Consider the following 13199-nt stretch of genomic DNA (forward strand, 5'->3'; position numbering starts at 1 on the left):
TCTACTTCCTGATTACTTCTGGGGGTTTCCCCTGTGAGTATGTATATCCCCTCTGGGTTATCCCCACTTCCCCTCTTGCTTCTCAGTGACAGCTCCAATTCATCAACTCTATAAGTCTCCAAACAGCTAAGTAAGTAGTAGCAAGGCCAATTATGCTGAAGAGCCTAGTCTGGTAAAAGCATCTTTGGCCTTAAATAGCTAAACAAGAACTTCATCAATGGTTTCATAGCTACATTGATTTTTGATCACAGATGAACTAGACCATGATGAACAAATCTCCAGGGAATAATATGGTAGTAATAAGGACTACATATCTAGGTGGAAGAACTCTTTGGCAGGATTATAAAGTTTGTCTCAATTGGGGACCCATGGTTACCAGTGCTGGCTAATTGATTTTTAACTTGCTAATATGAAAGGTGAATATGATAATTCATTGTTGTTTTAATTTTCATTTCTTTGACTAATTATGAGTTTGAATCATCTTTTAAATGTTTATTTGCTGCTTGCAATTCTTCTTTCATTGAGTGCCTACAATAAGATAAGCGTGGAGTTTACATTTTAGCACGAGAAATAAACAATAAAATACCCCACAATACATTTTTTAAAAAGCTAAAAATACCATTTCAGTGAGAATTGCTATGAAAAACACAGAAATAAAAACAACAAAGCAAAGTGAAGAGACAGAGAGCAAAGGGGCTCATTATTTTAGACAGACTAGTCAATGAGATCTTCTCTGAAGAGATGGTATTTGAAAGAGACTGAATAGTGAGTATGCCACGTGGACTCTTGGGGAAGAACATTCCAGGCATAGGGAAAAGCAAGTACAAAGCTCCTGAAGTGGGAACATGTTTCTGTGCTTGAGCAATATACGCAGGCAAGTGCGGCTGCAGCCCATTGAACAGTAAAGGAAAGTGGTAGTAGCAAATGAGGTTGGAGAGAGAACAGGGAGCTATATCTTAATAGCACCAGCTTTGCAGGCCACTGAAAAGGCTTTGGATTTTAGCCTAAGTGTTTTGGGAAGTCACTGAAGGACTCTGAGCCATGAAGTGATATGGTCTGACTTAATGTTAATTTGGCTGCTGTGTGAAGAAGGATCTATAAAGAGGCGAGGAAGCAGGGAGACTAGCAGTGAGATAAGCAATGACATGGTGACTTGGTATGAGTAGTACGGAGAGAGCAAAGTGATATGATTTAGGATATATTTTGAAGAGGATTTGCTGGTGGACTTGATGTGTGATGTGAGAAAAAAAGAGGAGTCAAGGACAATTCTAAGGCAACTGGGGAGCACTACTTACCATGACGGAGAAACGCTGGAGGAACAGGAGGTTTGTGGTGGTGGAGGCAGAATCAAGAGTTCAGTTTGGAAAGTATTAGAGATGCAGACAGGACAACCAAGAGGAAATACTGAGGAAGTGAAATATATGAGTCTGGAGTTCAAGGGAAGGGTAAAACTGAAGATGTAAACTAAGGATCCTTCAGCCATCGATGGTATGTAAGGCCATAAACGGGGCTGAGATCTTTTAAGGAATGACAATAGAGAAGAAAAGAAGCCTGGGGGTGGGGAGAGCAGGGTGTTCAAACATTTAGAGGAAAAGAAGAGGATCTAGGAGAGCGTGGCATGAGATGGAATTTCCACTGAGACAGGACCTTCTGTTTCTTATTGAACTGCACAAGTTCTTCACACATTAATGATATTATACTTTGTCAGTTGCATCTACTACAAATATTTTCCTAAGTTTTTATTTGCCTTTTGATTCAGTTTATTTTTGACATATCTACTTAAAAATACTGTTGTATAGTAAAATCCATCAGTTGTTCCCTTTGTGATTTCTTCCATTACTTTTAAGGCTAAAAAGTCCTCATACAGTTATTGTCAGTCAACTGAAATTAAAAAAAAAAAAAAAAATTAAAAAATCTTCAACTGTTGGACAAATAGGCACATATATTTTATTTCTATGTTTGCTTGTTTGAGTGCACTTTGGAATTTATTATGGTGTGTGGTAAGGTTATAAGTTGAAGCCTTGTCAAAGATTTGCCAGTTTTCTCAACTCCATCTATTAACTCCTTCCTTGCTCACTGGTCTGTGATGTCTTCTACATCACATATTACATTTCATTTGGCTCAATTTCAAGTTCTGAAATTGTAAAAGAAAGGATGAAAATCCTTCTTTTGAACATCAAGTGATATCTTGTACAAGAATCTCAGTGTGCTTATGAGGAAATATGTAAAACAGAACCAACATTCTGCAGAAGAAAAGTACAAGGAGAGAAAGCTAAAGAAAAGAAAAAACAAGAGGGAGAAAAGAAAGGGTACAGTCCATTTCGTTTGGGAAAAAAGTAAATGTTAAAAAAATATATATACAAAAATATATACAACAAATATTTGTTGATTACCTTACCTATACTAGGCATTGTCCTAGGAGCCATGAAGTGATGAATAAGACAAAGTGCCTGCCCTCAGGGGGCTTAGATTTTAGTGGGGGGATTAGAGAGACAGAGGATAAACACACAAATGAATTATATAACTTCACTTAGTCATGAATGCTATGAAGAAAATAAGTTGGGCAATGGCATAAGGAATAAATCAGGGAGGATAAGACAGGCAGGGAGGTCAAGAGTGGCCTCTCAGAGATGACATTTGAGATGAGTGCAAATCATGAAGAGGCACGGGAAGATGTGGGTGGGATGAGTGCTTAGCAGGAGGGAGGATTTAAGAGCAAAGGCCCAAGCAGAGCAAGAAACAGTAGATGTGGATAGGGAAGGGCTGCAGGATGAAGACTGGATTATCAATGGCAACAGGAAGCTTTTGGAGCAGTTTAAGTGGAGTTGTGATATGACATGTTGTAAATTGAGGTTTCTCTGGCTGTTGTGCGAAAAAAAATCTGATAGTGGAAGGAGAGGGGAAAGAAGAGACCTCAGTTAGAAAGATCTTGTATAAAGAAAGAACCTAACATACCTTGTTCTTTTAAACATACCAAAACTAAATACTTGACATAATGGGGAAGAAATACACGTGATAGACCCTAAGATCCTTGAAGGCAGAGATTTTTGTCTGGTTTGTTCCCCGGCATATTCAGTGTCTAAAATAATCAGAGTCTGGCACTAAATAAAAATTTATTGAATTAAATGAACAAGTAACAATAGGGAATAGTTTTTTGTTTGTGTAACAAGACTCAGATGAAATGAACAAACAGAAAAGAGCTTCAGAGAAGTCTCATGGTTTGTGGAACTGGTCTCATAATTACACAGTACATCAAAATATGGGACAAATTTCAACCATAGATGGGTCATTTTACAATAACATACTAAAACAGGGTTCAAATTTCAGGTTTAAATTTAGCCACTTTGTAGTAAACTTCTCATCCTTTAGACTAGGAGTTCCTATGTAGCGGGAATTATATCTTATGTTTAACTCTCCAGTTACAACAGAACACATTGTGAACTCCATAAATGTATGTTTAGACTGTTGGAATTCTACTGAGGAAAAGCTAGCACATACGCAAAATGCTTAAGCAAGAAAATTCGGACAACTTGGCAGCACTTATCATTACTAACATTTTAGTCTTCCAGAGTAAACTTTGAAATTACATTCTAAGTTGAAATGGTTCTGGTGTGACAAGTTAACTCTTGAGACATCTGAATATAGTATTATGAAAGAACAAAACTGTTCATCAAACCTTTATGCCAATGTTAATTTCTTTAAAAAGTAGGATTTTAATGTTTTTTTATTCCTACAGTGACCCTTAAAATTTCTATGTATGCAATCACAATGCACACACAAGATGCATTTATAAGTTTATTGTGTAGTTCTAAAGACAGTTGGGAAACCGTTTTAATTTTGTTACTGAAATAATTTAAAAATATATTATAGAACTGCCTCTTTTCAATCAACAGCAAGAATCTAGAAAGAGATTATACAAGTAGGCACAATTTATTCAGGTTTATTAGAGTTAGAAAAATGAAGTTGCCTAACTTCACTTGTAACAACTACTCTTATATTTAATTTTTCATCTTAGCACTGATGTCAATATATACCATTTCGTACGCTTTAAAAAAAAACTTGGGTAATTTATTTAACCAAGATTCATTATGCACAATAGCCGTTAATATACTAAAACCTAGTAAATAACTTTCAGCAAATGTGTAAAATTTCCTGATGATCTCTGAGACTATCTTCCTGATTTATAACTATCATCAGATAAAGGAAACTTACCGAGTTTTATTCATCAGGTCTGCTCCCCGTGCTTTGTAATAATCTAAATTTGGATGGAATTGATAAGTTACTGGTCTTGGATTTCTCTAAAGAAACAAGACAAAACAAAACAAATTAAAACGTATAAAGCTATTTAAACTATACATTAGCATATAAAAGAAATGATCATTTTAATTTCCTTCAGAAAAGAATATGTATAAAAATAAAGTTTAATAATTAGTGTGCTTCAGTTTTGCTTTTATTGTTTAAGTTCTTCTTAATGGATCTTAGTCCTGAAAATTGAAATTGTTTTAGTATATTTTATTTTTGCCTGTCTTATAGTTCACATAGATTCACTCCTGCCATTAGATTTATTTTTGATGACTTTGATGACTTTCAAATATAACTTTCTAAAATGTAATAAGATAAAATTATAACAAAACTGAAAACTATATGAGATATAACTTAGCACAAACCATGCTAAAGTGCTGAGAGAAACAAGGTGTCAAGACAGCTGCATTTTGCAGGAAGAGTAAAAAATCACCATTAGTTTTTTAGGACCAGAATGCTAAATATGTCCACTAGATGGCACACCAAGTCTTTCTTCTCCTAAAATGAATGTTATTTCAGAATTCAGCAATTCTTCTAAACTTAGTAATTTCTATGTCACCCACCCTTATTTATTAGCTTAATAAGTGCCCAAACTATGCCAGGTAGTGGAAATATTAGCAGGATAACTATTACAATATAAGAGCAAATTGACCAATGCACGTTTCATAAAAGCAGCATTAACACTGCCTTTTCTGGCATTTAATATTATATGTAAACATTGCAGAAATGTTTTTGAATCATTAGGCCAACTGTGTCTATTTAAACGTGTTACTGTTATTTAAACGTATCTATTATTATCTATTCTCAGAGCAAAATGCTGAGTATCATCAAGTCCCTCACAGGCAAATAAAAATTAAACAAATCTACTTTATAAAACAACATATTTCAGCTTAACTTAAATGAATATCATCATCTCTAAAATGTTAAATTACATATATTTTCTGTGAAAAAGTTTTTAAAAACTTCTGAATAAATGTGTTCTAATGTTTACCTGAGCATACAATTCAAGTTAATAATTAGGTCTTTGAACCACAGCATGCACTGTTCTTTGAGAGATATATTTAGACACAGGAAAGTTGCTTTTTATCTTAACAGAAAATTACCAATATGCTTAGATATCAATCCTTAGAGACATACTCCCAAGGCACTGATATACTTGCAATGTAGGCAGGGGAAAGAGGGGGGATATGATTGCTTAGGTTAAATAGTTTGAAATTCATCAAGCTAACAAGCTGCATCTTAATAGCCATGAAGGACCTTTTCTTTTTCTGCTGAAAAGAGAACATTTACACAGTTCAACCCTTTCATATCTCTTTCTAGCCAGCCCTAATCATCTAACAAAAATGACAATCCCTTGATTTAGCTCCAGCTACTACTCCACTGGTTTGGTATTCAACACAGTTTTACAATAATCAAATCTGAATTGCCTTGATGAAGATAACTGATGCTTCCATGACTACCATACTATTAAGTCTAACAGTGCAAGTTTTCTCTCTCTAGGAATTACATAGGTTTCCTCATGGTAGCTGATGACAACCTGGACCCAAGTATAATAGGTTAAAGCTACTGGCAGATTGACAGTGTATTTATGATTTATTTTAAAAATTAACTTTCACAGGACTATTGCTCATCACTTATTTTGCTTTTTATTCTTAGTAACTGGAAATACCTTTTGTTTTGCTAATACAAAAGGCTTTTCTTTTCTGACTTCTAGTAAACTAAAAAAGGATTGTTACTTTTTGCTAGAAAATAATGAAAGAAGGAACTGTATGGAGCAATTTCTTGAAACATCTTTATAAAGAAATGACAAGCAATTCCAGACAGGAAATGCTAAGCACTGAAAGCCATTATTAGGAATAATGATCTAACTTGAACATATGAATGAGGCTCAAGTATTGCTTTCACTGAGGCATATTTAAATTCCTAGGAGACTTACTGGTATCAAAGGGAGAGGTATTTTAAAGTACCACTGAACTGCAAACAAACAAACAAATCTAAAGATGATGGAAACAGCATTTGAAAAGTTAAGAAAATAAAAATCACAGGTTATGGCTGAAATTTATTCAACAGGGTTTTGTGTTGAGATGATGATGTTGTTTCTAAAACATAAATATACAAACATATAGATGATCTAGACCAGCACTGTCATCAAAAACATATGTGGATCACAAATGCAAACTTCATCTGTAATTTAAAATTTTCTAGCAGCCACATTGAGAAAAGAAAAGAAAAGGAAATGGGTGAAGAACTTAAATATTTAATAATATATTTTATTTAATTCAGTATATCCAAAATATTATCATTTTAACATATAATCAATATAAAATTATTAATGAAAAACTTTACATTCTTTCTTTTTGTACAAAGTCTTTGAAATTCAGTATGTATTTTACAGGTATAGCACATCTCAATTTGGACTAGTCATACTTTAAGTGCTAAATAGCCATATGTGGCTACTGGCCACTGTATTGCACAGCACAGAACTAACTGTCTGACATAATCCATAAACCACTGCATGGCTACAAAAATCAACATACAGACATAAACAATAAAAAGTGTAGAAATACTTTTGTGTGTTAAGATTCAATACTGACAGTTCTGCAATTTACCTATAATTCTTCTCTTAATTTAGTTTTATCTCTTCTGAATAAGGTTTTAAAAGGTGAAGAAATTTTGGAATATCTTCTCACACAAACAAAAAACAAAACTAAATAACAGGTTTACATCAGCGTTAAAAATACAAATGTAAATGTACATATATAGGTGAATGGATAGATAATTGGGACTATGTACTAAAATGATAACAATGGTTTCCTTAGGGAGTTGAGATTAAAGGAGCAGAATTCTAATTTTACGCAATTGAAAAATTTTAAAAGAAAAGAGATACTTGCTTTTCTTAAGAATTTTTTTCCGAACAAGAATTTATAGAAATATAACAGTTCTGATTTCTAATATTTAAAGATCTGGAATTTCCTCTAAAATATGTGAGCCACTAGAATCCTAAAAATGTGAGAAAGACCAGATCCTATGACAGCTGTAATTTCTCATTGTGCATTACATTTACATCGACACCTTTAATATTATGTCTTCATCTGTATTGGAACAATTAGTAATTACAATAGTCACCCCTTATTTGAGGGGGATACACTCCAAGGCCCCCCAGTGGATGCCTGAAACTACACATAGTACCAAATCCTACACATACTATGTTTTTTTCCTATACTATATTTAATCTGTAAATCAGGCAGAGTACTATTGCTCTTTGGGGCCATTATTAAGTAAAATAAGGGTTACCTGCACACAAGCACTGTGGTATCACGACAGCTGATCTGATAACTGAGACAGATACGAGGTGACTAACAGGCTGGTAGCATATACAAAGTGGAGACGCTGGAAAAAGGGATGATTCACGTCCCAGGTGGGATGGAGCCAGACAGAGTAGGACAGCACAAGATTTCCTCATGTTACTAAGAATGGTGCATAATTTAAAACCTATAAATTATTTATTTCTGGAATTTTCCATTTAATATTTTCAGACCACAGTTGACACTGGGTAACTGAAACCATGGAAAGATACCACAGATACCGGGGTACTACCATATTTTAAACTCATTTTCACACAGTCAGGATTTCAACCATAATAGGTGTTTCTGAACCAATGGACAATTTCTTAAAACGCTTCTGTTTTGGTGGATTTTCCTTTGGAAGAAAGATAGCAAAATGGTAAGTGTATCTTAACTTATATTACTCTGTGTACAGAAGAACACCAGTTATGTTCCATGACATGGTAAAATAACTATACAAAAGGTGCAGAAATCACAAATTCAATCCACCTTAGGTTTACCATGCCTTTCCTAGACTAATCAAGATGGGCTCAAAATAAGTCTTCTACAACATTTCAGCTTGTTAATGTCCCATGTGTCACCCAACTCTTCTCTGTTAAAGTTGTTGAAGCTCTTTCTAAAGCTTTCTCTTTAGCACTTTATTTTATGGCAATATAAGAAGAATGCTGAAAATCCCACCAATGGCTTGGACGGCTGGATTTTGGGGAGGAATCTTAAAGTCTTGTGGACAAAGTGACTTAGAGAAGCAGAATCCACAGTGGTAGAAATAAGTGTCCTACAGGGAACTATATGGAAAAACAAACCAAACTAAACCAAACCCATGCTGTGCTTCTGACTTTCCAAAATGCTGTTGTTAATTTAGTATAACCACAAAATCAATTTACAAATAGTGCTTAAATGACAGTGATCAATCAACATAAGAGAGAAAACTGAAATCTAATTCCTGTTATACTTAAATTTCTTCACTTCTGAGGTCTATATTTTGTGATAGTAACCTGTTCCTCACTGTAATTTCAGGCAAAACAAACATTCTGTTCCAGGATGAGTATGACTAGATAGTGAACAAGCTTCCCTGCCACACTCTGGAACATTTTTTAAGTCTGTAGATCAGCATGTAAGCCTCCTCCCCCTATGACAACATTTCAATATTTTAAGTTCAAACTCACTTTGTATGGCAGTATAAAAATATTTAAATGCTAATTCACACTAAGTACAACTAGCTACAAAATGCTGCAAGAAATACAATGGTCTATAAGACGGTACCTGACAATTTTCCTTGTTCTGAGCCTGGTGAAATCAAATTCATCCAGCAAAGGTCATTAGAAACAGTACTTTCTGGACTGATCCCCTAACTCCCCTCCCTCACTTGAAGATGATATTTCCTTTTGAATAGTCATATAGACTCCAGGAGGAAAAGAGTCTGAACTACTCATTCTGCTTTGAACAGCACAGTGCCTTTCAAAGGGCTAGCTATGTAAAAATAAACACAGAACTGAAAAGAGCAAAAGAAAAGTGATGCCAGTGATACCTATCCTAATTTTTCAATGTACCAGTAGGAGTTAATGTAGAGTTAAAGTCATACGTTGAAAACAAAAGTACTAGGGTAAAGGTAACATTGCTTATCTGCTTTAGAGGCACAGGGTAACAACTGGTGGAGCAGGCAAGGGATCAGGAATCATTGAGGCTTGTACTCAGATTCCTGCTCCACCCATTACTAACGGAGCAACTGTGAGGAGTTCTAGTTGAACACCTCACTCTAGTTTCTTCATCTGAGAAACTGTAGTAAGGATTAAACGGCACAATGAAAATTAAGTGCTCAGCACAGTGCCAGGCACTCGATAAGAACTCGACAAAATAGAGGCTATGATTACCTTCTGCTACCACTGAGCCCTGACAATCAGAAGTTGAATTAAGAGAGCAGATTTGACAATTCAAAAACCTAAAATCTATGATAACAAATAGAAAGAAAAAGTGATGTTTCATACTTCTGATAATCATACATAAACTTAGAATCGATTCTGCCAAACATTACACTTTTTAAAGCAAAAACACATATTTTGTAAAATATATCATGCATACCAAATCTCATATGTGGGGAAAAAGGCTGTCATTTCTCAGAATAGGAGCACATATATTTATAAATTTTAAAAAAGGTGTAAAATCATACTATGCTATTAATGCAGTATTTGTTTGCTATCTTAGAAGATCATAACAATTAAGGTGATTCCCTGCAATATGTTCAAATTACTATCACTTATATAGTCTATTGGTCACAATTTTTACATTAAATTAAACTGACAAAGTTCCTGTCATAATTGTTTAATAGAAAAAATTTATATTTACAGTACAATGTACATCTGCAATGAAGAAAAGAAAGTATTTGAGAAATAATTATTTAGTTTTCTTTCCCCTAATATCTCATTATCAATCCTTGATTTTTATAGCATGCTAGATTAGAAAAGGGGAAAAATTAAGGCTCAGAAGGAGAAAGAACACTGTAAAGATATGTCAAACACTTCTCTCTGAAAAATGAGACCCTTATTTTAGTGAATATGTTATTGCCTCAATGCTGGGGGAAAGCAACCATCATTAGAAAAAACGAATAGCTCAGCTGTTTATAAGTAAAATGCTCTGGGGGAATTTCTCAGGACCCCAAAGGCAAAGCATTACAGGGTTATGCAAACATATGTTGCAGGTGTTTTAGGGGAGACAGGTGGGCAAACCTCAGCCATGGAAGAGGAGTTAGTTTAACACGCTGTAAGTGAAATGAGATAACCTAAATGCATCCAAGTGCAGAGATGCCATGGCATGAGCGAACTGGAGCTCTAGAGCAAAAACTCTCCCTAAAATAATTATCTTGTTAGTGCCAAGCAAACAGAATTTTTCTCTTCTTGTAGTTTTATAGAAAACAAACACTGCCAATTACTTTTTTTTTTTTTTAAACTAAAGGTATTTTAAACCTGGAACAAAGAACAGCCTGAAATAGCGATAATTATCTGAAAAAGATAAGGATGAAGTATTGTTGCCTTTATTTAAACAAATATTCCTAAGGAGACAGTTTGTTGTAATATCCCCTCTTTGGTTCACTAGGCAACATTAGATTTATCATAATTCTCCTAAAGCCTAAGATATTTCTATATTAAAATGCTAATTTTGTCTTTTCTTTTGCCTGTAATTAAAGCTGGGGAAATGTGTGGTCTGATGTTCACTGATTGCTAGAGGGTTCACAAAGGTCTCACCATTTCTGTCTCTTATTGCCACACACTGCCCTCTTCATTAAATATAGACACAGCAACACAAGTAGATCAAAAAGGCAGACATTATAATCCTCCACGTAGCTCACAAAATTCTTCTGTTTAAAATATACACACACACACACACTCATCAATAGTAAGTGGTATTGTCTGGATGTGCTGTCAAATCTAGACTTTGTATCTTATTTCCTTCTTGTCATTTTTCCAAGAGTTGATTTGCTTTTTATATTATTGGAGATTGAGGACAATACTAATTTTACTATACATATTTATATATAATAGTTTATTAAGCCATACTTTCCCTATCTAAACCACTTTTCTTTCTTTTTTTAAAGCAACCTATATCATGAGTTAATTCAAATACTTTGTATAAAATAAACTCACAAAGTGTCAGATTTGGAAAAATAAAACCTAGGTTTGGTTTTGTTTTTATGGTGTTACAAAGTCCAAAATGTCTAGATACAATACATTCATCAAGTTAATATTGATCTTTATCAAGAAAAGAATATAAATCTTTGTAACTTGGGTTGTAGAATATTATTTCTGTACACGTATTAAGATGACCACTGGCTTATATACTAATAATTCCTATGTATTTAAATAGGAAATATGTATAATAATACAAGGTATTAGAAACCTTAGAGAAATTGACAGAAAAATTTGGGTAATTGTCATCTATGTATCTGCAGATTAAAACTTAAAAACAAATTTAGATGTAAAAGGGAATTTGTAAAGTGCAGTTTGGTGTTAGTGTTTCTATTATTTTAAGTTCTGCCATTCTTTGGCATAGGAATTTGGGGTGGAATATTAGCCCTGGGGTTTTTGACTCAATAAATAATTGCTTGTGAAAGAAAAAAAAAAAAAAAAAACAAATTTAGAAGAGAAAAGTTTAAAAAAGGAAGCAAAAACATTGTTAATTGGGTAAAGACACAGACAAAACCTCTGAACCCATGCCAGTCTCATTTTACATATTGAATAAGCCCAATTCCCTGAAGTGACATCCCCATCTATACCCTGGCAAGCCGAGATCTCAGATGGCAGAGAAGCATTTTAAACCACCTGTGCGTTATGCTCGACTCTCATTTCACACAATAAATAGACACCAAAAGAGAAATATAATTTTTTCCTTTTTCTAATGTATTTACATTTTTAAATTTAGCATGTAGGAAGATGCCAGAGTAACATGCCCCCACCCTTCACCAATTTGAGATATATATATGGAAAGCAGGAGTTCAGGTCTACAAATTTCCTTTGTTACTAATACTAGGCCTCAAAATATTCCTTTTTGATAGTTGGTTAGCTCTTTTTATTAGTACTGAACTCTTCACCTTTTTCCGTTCTTCAGTGTTAGGAGGTGGTGGGGGGGGGAAACCCTTACTTCCAATGGTTTAAAGAAGTTTGGAAACCCATTTGTCTGTTCCTAAGAATGGTTCCCAACCTTCTTTATCTAAAGGAAAAATGAAAAAGGTGATCTCAAAAAATATTCCTAAATATATCAATTTTGGAAACGGACTTAAGAAATTAAAGTCTTTGATAACAGAAATTATCATTGAAAATCCTTATTTTTAGAAATATTAGGATAGTTTAACCAAATTATCATCAAAACAGAAGCAGTTTAGAAACAGTTTTAGAATTTTTGGATCCCCAAGAATAAGTCTGTCACCAATGGGACTGAAAACCATGGTTTGAGAAATTTTGCCCCCATCTTCTTTTCCCTGTCTTCTTCCCTTTCATTACTGGCTTTTGTAATTGCCTAGGCAGCAAAAGCTAAGGTCCTACACACACTAAGCCTGGTAAAAGGAAACCTTGCACAGCCACGCTTTCAATTTAATTTTGGGAGTGATTTCAATGATAAAACATCTTGGAATGAAATTCATTTATTATAAATAAAAGTCCACTCTCACTAAGGTCATTTGCCTAGATTGCATTTTTTGTGATGCTTCTAACACTGAAGTATCTACACTGAACTTTGAAATTTCTCAGTGAAGGGAGAAATCAGAATGTAATCATAAGTACACACAGATTGGAGTTAGATTTTCCTGAGTGAGCCCATTCTCTACATAAGAGAGAGCGTGTCAAGTTAGACCACAGCGAACAGCACTGAGAAGAGTCCTTGTAGATAGAATTTTACCTTTCTTGATTATTTCATTCTAGATTTCATGTGTCATTATAAAAAAGAATACTGATCTCAGATGTGAATTTCTCTAAATAGTAGATAGTGTTGTAAATATTTTATTTTTAATCAATAACCTTTGATACATCACAGCCTTAAAATCAAAGCCCCCTAAAATATTTAGGG

The 13199-nt window shown here is 34.1% G+C and overlaps 1 protein-coding gene across 10 annotated transcripts in view; it reads right to left on the reverse strand.

The window, feature by feature from the left end:
- Window positions 1-13199, reverse strand: part of TBC1D5 (TBC1 domain family member 5) — a 539520-nt gene that overhangs the window by 88855 nt on the left and 437466 nt on the right. For all 10 annotated transcript variants that reach the window (XM_063113715.1, XM_063113719.1, XM_063113718.1 and 7 more), the window contains one exon: window positions 4213-4298. In XM_063113715.1, coding sequence (XP_062969785.1) covers window positions 4213-4298 — 86 coding nt within the window. The remainder of the gene's footprint in view (window positions 1-4212; window positions 4299-13199) is intronic.

This window comes from Cynocephalus volans, chromosome 11 (assembly GCF_027409185.1).
Source record: "Cynocephalus volans isolate mCynVol1 chromosome 11, mCynVol1.pri, whole genome shotgun sequence".
Lineage (NCBI taxonomy): Eukaryota > Metazoa > Chordata > Mammalia > Dermoptera > Cynocephalidae > Cynocephalus > Cynocephalus volans.